We start from the raw sequence: 8,012 nt of genomic DNA on the forward strand, positions 1-8,012 counted from the left end.
TATCGTTAGCGTTATCATTATCGATGATAATCGTAGATGTGGCAAATTCATACTTCTTATACTATAATAGGTACACTAATGTTTCTGACAACTACAATGTAATTTTGAAATGCAAAGATGGGTGATTGTCAATATGTATTTTTTTTTATTACAAATTGAACAATAAGACCCAAATATCAGTATAAGTATCTAACACATAATAAACAACAAACGTAATCCATTGTCACCCACTTTAGATTACCATTCATTTAATTTTTTTCCCTATTATAAACATAGCAAAAAATTTAAAGTAATTATAATTGATAGCACACGGTTAGAACTAGATAAGTTTTATGGTTGATAAATTCTTATAAGTAATTATAATTGATAGCACACTGTTAGAGCTAGATAAGTTTTATGGTTGCTAAATTCTTATTAACGATGGAGTATTCTAAAAGCTGAATTTGAATTTTACTATACTTCTTTTTTGTATTTTTTGTATTTTTTTTTGCTATATTTACAAATACTTGCTACTGACCTAGTGACCTTTAAATTTATAATTTAAGAGTTTGTTAGGACAACCATGTGGCGTGTAGTTTAGACCGGCTCCCTTATCTAAAAATGGCAGTGGCGGCGAGGCTTAAACTCCTTCCACGGCCATCTTCTCTTCCCTCTCTTCATTTCCCGTCATTGCCATTGCCTTCTTCCAGAAATTCCTCTGCAAGGATATCTGCATCTCAATCCACCAGCACTAACCCAAATTTCAAACTCAGAATGGCTTCTTCCTCCTCTTCTTCTTCTTTTGCTAAAGTCATCGATTCACATCTTCATGTTTGGGCATCTCCAGAAGAGGTAGGTAAAACCAAATCCCTCCACTCTTTGTTGTATAAACATCAAATCCTGACTCACACTTTGCTCATTCACTCTCAAGGCTGCTGCAAAATACCCTTACTTTCCAGGCCAACAACCCACCTTAACCGGGCATGTTGATTTCCTGCTCCAGGTATCCCCCTTCAACTTAATTCTCACTAATTTAGATGCAAACATATTCATAGATGCAAGCAAAATTCATGATATTGTTCCATTTTTATGGTTTATGTTCAATTCGAACCAAATTTAAGCTATATGTCTCAAAATAAGCGCTAACATTTACTCCCCCCACCCCATAATACACATTGTATATATATGTCAGTCCATGGAAGAAGCAGGAGTAGACGGTGCTCTTATTGTCCAGCCGATCAACCATAAATTTGATCACTCTTATGTGACCAGGTCAGTCCTGAGAGCTATTAAATAATAAGCATATTAGAACGCATCTATTACGAATAGGATGAGCTTGACATTATGTTTGGAAGTGTCCATGCATGAATTCAAATACTTCCTGGTGTTTTCCTAAATTGTGGAATGCATTTACTTCCAGACATAAATACATTGATTTCTAATCTCAAACTCGCTTAGTTCACTCTGGAATGAAGAAAAGCACTCTAAGTGTTCTCATCTGATAGTCACTCTATTTCAGAATAGATGTTCTCATGGTTTTTCCTGAACTATACTAATGTTACATTCCATAGTACATCTTCATTCCAAATCTTATATGGACAGTGTAATTAATAAGTATCCAAACAAATTCGTTGGTTGTTGCCTAGCAAATCCAGCTGAAGATGGATGTGGAATTCAACAGCTGGAACATCTTGTAACAAAGGTTTTCGGCTAGTTCTCTTATCAAAAAACATATATTCCTGTCCTACCTCACCAAAATGATTTCTATGTATTCTCCTTTCCTTATAGGATGGATACTCTGCTGTTCGCTTTAATCCATACTTATGGCCAGCAGGTCAAAAGGTTGCTATGCGATATTTCTAGACCCGATTGTTCTGATCTACTTCCTACTTCCTACTTTCACTTCAATATATTTTCCTAACATGTGTAGTGATTGCTTGCAGATGACAAATGAGGTTGGGAAAGGATTATTCTCAACAGCAGGAAAGCTTGGGATTCCTGTGGGTTTCATGTGCATGAAGGTAGTTTCAAATGTACCCTAATAAGCGTCCTATCAGTAGTGTAGATACTAGATATGATAAGGATAAACCCTTTCAGGGACTAAACCTTCATATTGAAGAGATAAAAGAGCTTTGTACAGAGTTTCCTTCAACCACTGTATTGCTTGATCACTTGGGTTTCTGTAAACCTCCAGAGTAAGCCAACATAACAAACTCGGGGTTTCTATTTGTTCTAATTACTTGTTTAGTTAATGGCCTTGCTACATTTTATCAATCTTGTGCAGAAATGAAGAAGAGAGTCTTGCACTTTCCCAGCTTTTGGAGCTAGCAAGTTATCCCCAGGTAAAAGTGACTTCAAAAATCATTGATAAGTACTTCATATAACAGAAACCTGGTCCGGTTTCTTCTCCTGCAAAACCTGGAAACCGATTAGACGCCCACTTTTGGGGGGAGAATGTTAATTTTGATAACATGAACACATGATGGAAAATACCAACTTATGCTAATTTTGATAACATGAACACATGATGAGAAATACCAACTTATGCTAATTTTGATAACATGAACACATGATGAGAAATACCAACTTTGCTAACAAAGCACGAGTACACACAATTCATGATGCTATTTCAACATATCTATGTAGGTATATGTGAAATTCAGTGCACTATTTAGGGTGTCAAGAAGGCCATTTCCATACCTGGATTTGTCCCCCCACCTCTCTCAGATTGTATCCAGCTTTGGAGCAAACCGCATCATGTGGGGAAGGTATTGATTTCAGTTCCCCTGTTAAAGATCAAATAAAAAATAACGAAAGTTGCAGCTTTGAACATAAAGATGTACTTATATGTCGTGTTTATTACAGTGACTTCCCATTCGTCGTTCTTGAATGCGGATATAAAGGAGCAATTGATGCAGTATCAGTTATAGCCAATGAAATTTCTCTTTCTTCTACTGAGTTGGAGTGGATTAAAGGCAAAACTGTGGCTCATCTGTTCCAAAGTCGATGGATAGCTTAATCTACTAGTCTCAATAATGTGTAAGGCCCCAAATTATTAAGACTTAAAAGTAGGAGGGTGTAAAAAGGAGAATTTATGGGGAAGGCAGCATGTAGAAAAGGTCGACAATTTATAGCTTAAGGTGTAGGAGATGTTCCAGCTCTCTTGAATAGCTGAAGAAATTCTGAAACTCCGCGTTATCTTTTGTTTTCTCATTTGGGATTGATATGTGGATCTTGCAGCAAATTCATCAACAGAACAGCGTTATAGTTCTCAATTCTCGTTCCCTATGTGTTTGTGTACGTTGTTCACATATTTGGCAAGAATTCTCATATCTTGTCACGGTTTCACTAACCAGGAAGAGATCAGGATATCAATGGTTCAACTGCTATAAGTAAGGATTATCAACCTCAAAGTTAAAGGTTTGAATTAGTTGTGCAAATTCTTCCATTTTAATGACACAACAATAAATCATTGCTACACCTTACGCTTCAAGCTCACAGATCTTCACTTAGTCTCATATAAAACCCACTTCAGAACTACACTATTTTCCCTAATATTTATTTAGACATTGCAAGTTTTCAGAAATTCATCTTTTCCATCTCCACCTGCTGCCATTATCATCCCAGATCACAGTTGCGATTCTCATCGCAAAACTTCAGGCGAGCCAACATTTACAGAAGCATCATCTTCTACAAACTGTAGAAGAAGTCATTTTGTATCACCCGAACTGTGAATTAAGGAAACAAGAGATCATACGTTTTTAGGATATATGTGTGCTTATTGGTTCTAAAGGATCTCGGAAACCCACTAAAACGCGAAAGCCAGGATCTCAGTAAAGAAATCATTCTTAGAACATAGAACAGAGATCTAACATTTACGTTTCATCTCATTACATGTGATAACGCCGTCCTATTCATGCAAAAAAGATCACTTTATTTCATCACTTTTCCAGAAGTTCTTGACACAGATTTACACAAGTCATTTATCCATGTGATAAAAACATATCACAACTCTATTCATATAACCAAGAAAACGGTACCAAAAAAAAATTCTAGAGAAGCTGCCACAAGCTCAGAAAAAAGAAAAGAAAAAAAAAAAAAAAAAAAAAAAAAAAAAAAAAAAAAAAAAAAAAAAAAAAAAGCAACAAAGTGAAGATGCAATAAACTAACTAAGAATTGCATTTCAAAATTTTTAGCAACAGGAAATTGTTCATAATAATATCATCATTTACCACCTTTCTTTGTTTTGGGGCATTTTTCTGAGCAATCAGTACTATTCCTCCTCTTCTTCTTCTGTAGCATCTCATAGACAACTGCCTTTTCTAACCGGTCAACCCTATGGGACAGTGAACACAGCAATTTTGACTGCATTTCATTCTTTTCAAACAGCTGCGTCATCATCTCCATCATTCTTTTGTTGTCCATCATCATCCTTTCAAGAAGCTCTCTACTCTGCCCACCCTCCTCTCTTCCCTTGATTCTGCTATCTTCTTCTTCTTCTTCTTCTTCTTTTACTGCGTCTTCTTTCTTTCCACTGCCCTCTCTTTCATCTACAGCTTCAAATTCTGCAACCCCATCGTCTGTATTTGGTGGGTTGTTTGACGAATCTGTCTGACTCTCAGCTTCACTCATTCCCCCCCACTCTTCAGCCGCCTCAACCTCTATATGCATCATGTCGTTCTCAACTTCTACAGGAACCTCATCTTTTCCTGGCGAGTTCTGAGAAATTTCTGGATCAGCACTCGATTCCATAGAACAAGCCGTAGATTCCTCATGAATTGCTCCATCCTTTTCCATAGAAGAAGTCTTTAACGCCACTCCATCTACGTCTTCACCCTCATTGCGACAATTCCCTGATTGAGTTTCCATCTTATCATCATCACAAACATCAGCAGGTTCGCTATTAGCAATATCAGCAGCAGAATTTTCATCCTCATGCTCTGGAATTTTATCCTTTAGCTCCGGAGTTCCTTCCGAGCTCCGATCAACAGCTTCTGAATCATATTTGACAGCCGCAGCTTCGAGAGTCTCATTGATCACATCGGTAGCTTCATCCGTAGCAGCGATTGAATCAATCTTCTCCTGCAATACTATAGCCTTCTTGATCACTGCCTTCCTCAAATTCCTAATTCCAGAATCCACGCCTTTCACCGAATCCAACCTAAACAACAAATTCATCAGCATCTCACCAAACATAATCTTTTCCTTACCATCCTTCCGAATCAAATCGACCGTCTCTTCATTCGCAAACCTCCTCTCTATCTCACTCACTTCTCTCTCAATCGCCACAACCTTCTTCACGCTCTTCCTCACCAGAAAACCTCTGAACACCTTCTGGATTTTTGTGGCCGAGTCAGATCTACTCTTCTTGGACTCAACAAAACGGACGGGAATCGAAACCACCTTCGGAGCCACCGGCACAGTTGGCCGACGCACCGGAATCTCCACCATGCTAGGCGGATAACGAGGGCGTTGGGGGTGGTAGTTCCAGCGATTTCTGAAGAAGGGGCTCTCCATTACTACGACGATTCAAAGAATTTCAAAGAAAAAGTAGAGACAGCAAATTGTTGGGTGAATAGATGAATCTTTTCTTTATAGAAACACAAATAGAATCTCTCCGATGAAGAAGACGGGACACGGCCGGTTCTTATATATAGAGAAGAAAGGTTCGAGAAGAAGATTCGAAATATCGAGAAGCTTCGGGATGGGGAATTTATTTATATATAGAAGGTTCCATATTTCTGTGCGACTCATTCTGGAATCTTCTTCTGCCAACGTGGATTCTTGAAAATTTGGCAGCCGAAATCCTGATTGGATATTTGAGATGACGTGGCTGGCGGCTGCTTTCATAATGGGAATTGGCCACAAAATATTCAGAGAATTTTTATAATATCATTCACACATTATAAATTGATATATTAATTTATCTCGTGGTAAATATTGGTGTTGATAAAGTTATAATGATAAAAGTTCAAATAAATAATTATAAAGATAAAAGTTCAAATAAATTATTTAAACCGGTTAAAATATTTATTATTTATATTAGGGACATTTTATTACTTTTTTTATTTTTATTTTTCATGAATTTGTCTACTATGTAATTGAAATATAGATTTACCATTTGTGTCGTCGAACTCACAAAAATATAGAAATATTGAGATAGAAATGTCTGAGATGTTAACAAAAATTAAATATAAGGTTCTTTGCATATTACAACCATGATAAAGAATATAGAGAAAAATAACTTTTTAGTCTTTATGCTTTAGGTCTAGTTTCCGTTCAGTCCCTACGCTTCAAAATGTCATACTTAAAACCTTAAACTTTGAGTTTGGTTTCAATTTAGCTTTTAGATTCAGAATACTAAAATTTTACCCTTGACATTTGAATTTTGTTTCAATTTGGCCCCTACATTTCAAGATTTACACTTTGAACTTCGTTTTTTTTTTCACTACATATTAACTTTTCGTCTTTAGAGTTAATTTATGTTAATAAATTAAAAATCGCTAAAAGAATTCTGATTAATTAAGTTTCACTATTTCTTTTACTTTTAAAATTAAATTTAAAATTTCACTACGTAATTATTTTTAATTAATTAATAGAAATTGACGTCAATGATTGAAAGCGAGTATTTAATGAAAAGTTGAAGTTAAAAATGTAAAATCTTGAAACTTAGGAACCAAGTTAAAACAAAACTTAAATCTCAAAGTTAAACATTCTGAAGTTTAAAGACTAAATTGAAACAATATTCAAAACTTAGAGACTAAATGTATATCATTTTAAAACTTAATCATATAGAAACTAAAGACAAAAGCTAATGACCAAAAAATTCATTAGTAAGAATAATTTTGTTTCCAAATCCACAATTGATCACATCGTTGTCATCAGCCTTTTGCATATGTAAACATATATCTAACACAAAGAGGATAATAAACAACAAGAGATTGAACAACAATAAAACAAAAAAATAAATTAAATCAATCTAACTTGTCAAATATGAGCATAACTTAATTAGAATAAAATATGTACCCTCTACCAATAGGTAAAATGTTCAAATCTCTCATCCCATTTATTGTTAAACTCTAATATATATATATATATATATATATATATATATATCCAAAGAGGATCAAAATTGAAAATGTTGAAGTCTAACTTGTCAAATATGAGCATAACTTAATTAGAATAAAATATGTACCCTCTACCAATAGGTAAAATGTTCAAATCTCTCATCCCATTTATTGTNTGTACCCTCTACCAATAGGTAAAATGTTCAAATCTCTCATCCCATTTATTGTTAAACTCTAATATATATATATATATATATATATATATATATATATCCAAAGGATCAAAATTGAAAATGTTGAAGTCACAATTTTCGATAAAAATATCATTAAAATTTAAATATTGACAAATAGTTTTGAAAAAATTCCAAAAAAAAAAAAGAAAGATTAAAAAAAAATTGATACATAAAAGTTTTACACTTTTAAATAAGTTTAAATACTCATTATTTGTAGGGATAGTTGCATCAATGGCAAAAAAGAAAATGGAAATTACAAGCGTGTCTCCAACCTTTTTCCTTTTTGCAATTCTAGCAACATAATGCCTGCTAAAAAAAAATAAAAAACTAAAATTGTAAAAATACCTTTCTACTATTGATATACTTCATATTAGGTAATCATCTAATGATATACTATTAACACTAATAACATACTTGAAATTTTACTTTAATAAGTAATGATACACTTGAAATATGATGGAACGAACACAAACCCAACGGAAAAAATTTGGATCCTAAGCATTCTAACTACATTAATTTAAGCAAACAAGCATATATGTACATAACTAAATAATAGAGTTTTAGAATTCAATACCTTTGAAGAATCTTTCAAATAGCTTCAATCTATAGTTGGAATCTCCTCTCCAATGACTTGTACACTGCCACGAGATCTTCCCTATTATCTTCTTGGTCCTTAGATTGGATGGTGGAACCAAAATGAAAATTAATTTAGAAAATTTTTGGAGAGGTTCCT

The 8,012-nt window shown here is 34.3% G+C and overlaps 2 protein-coding genes across 3 annotated transcripts; one reads left to right on the plus strand and one right to left on the minus strand.

The window, feature by feature from the left end:
- Window positions 1–491: 491 nt before the first annotated feature.
- Window positions 492–3,254, plus strand: LOC120086418 (2-pyrone-4,6-dicarboxylate hydrolase). The gene is made up of 10 exons (XM_039043060.1): window positions 492–831; window positions 911–982; window positions 1,172–1,251; window positions 1,582–1,681; window positions 1,768–1,821; window positions 1,923–2,000; window positions 2,077–2,174; window positions 2,264–2,321; window positions 2,626–2,747; window positions 2,845–3,254. The coding sequence occupies exons 1-10, from the start codon at window positions 601–603 to the stop codon at window positions 2,996–2,998; spliced, it is 1,047 nt and encodes a 348-aa protein (XP_038898988.1). The 5' UTR covers window positions 492–600; the 3' UTR covers window positions 2,999–3,254.
- Window positions 3,255–3,892: 638 nt separating this feature from the next.
- Window positions 3,893–5,664, minus strand: LOC120086411 (BAG family molecular chaperone regulator 6-like). 2 transcript variants are annotated; one of them, XM_039043045.1, is made up of 2 exons: window positions 4,104–5,664; window positions 3,893–4,067 (listed from the first exon to the last, which is right to left on the minus strand). In XM_039043045.1, the coding sequence occupies exon 1, from the start codon at window positions 5,494–5,496 to the stop codon at window positions 4,204–4,206; it is 1,293 nt and encodes a 430-aa protein (XP_038898973.1). In that variant the 5' UTR covers window positions 5,497–5,664; the 3' UTR covers window positions 3,893–4,067; window positions 4,104–4,203. The 2 variants fall into 2 exon arrangements, with proteins under 2 accessions (XP_038898973.1, XP_038898976.1); XM_039043048.1 differs by having other exon boundaries at window positions 4,101–5,664.
- Between the last annotated feature and the right edge of the window lie 2,348 nt (window positions 5,665–8,012).

This window comes from Benincasa hispida, chromosome 1, assembly GCF_009727055.1.
Source record: "Benincasa hispida cultivar B227 chromosome 1, ASM972705v1, whole genome shotgun sequence".
In the NCBI taxonomy this organism is placed as follows: domain Eukaryota; kingdom Viridiplantae; phylum Streptophyta; class Magnoliopsida; order Cucurbitales; family Cucurbitaceae; genus Benincasa; species Benincasa hispida.

Excerpts from the sequence above, each read along its gene's own strand:
- LOC120086418 (XM_039043060.1), top strand. The coding sequence starts at position 601 with ATGGCAGTGGCGGCGAGGCTTAAACTCCTTCCACGGCCATCTTCTCTT. Across the intron at positions 2,001-2,076 it reads TGGGTTTCATGTGCATGAAG|GGACTAAACCTTCATATTGA; the intron begins GTAGTTTCAAAT and ends AAACCCTTTCAG. Across the intron at positions 2,748-2,844 it reads AACCGCATCATGTGGGGAAG|TGACTTCCCATTCGTCGTTC; the intron begins GTATTGATTTCA and ends TGTTTATTACAG.
- LOC120086411 (XM_039043045.1), bottom strand. The coding sequence starts at position 5,496 with ATGGAGAGCCCCTTCTTCAGAAATCGCTGGAACTACCACCCCCAACGC.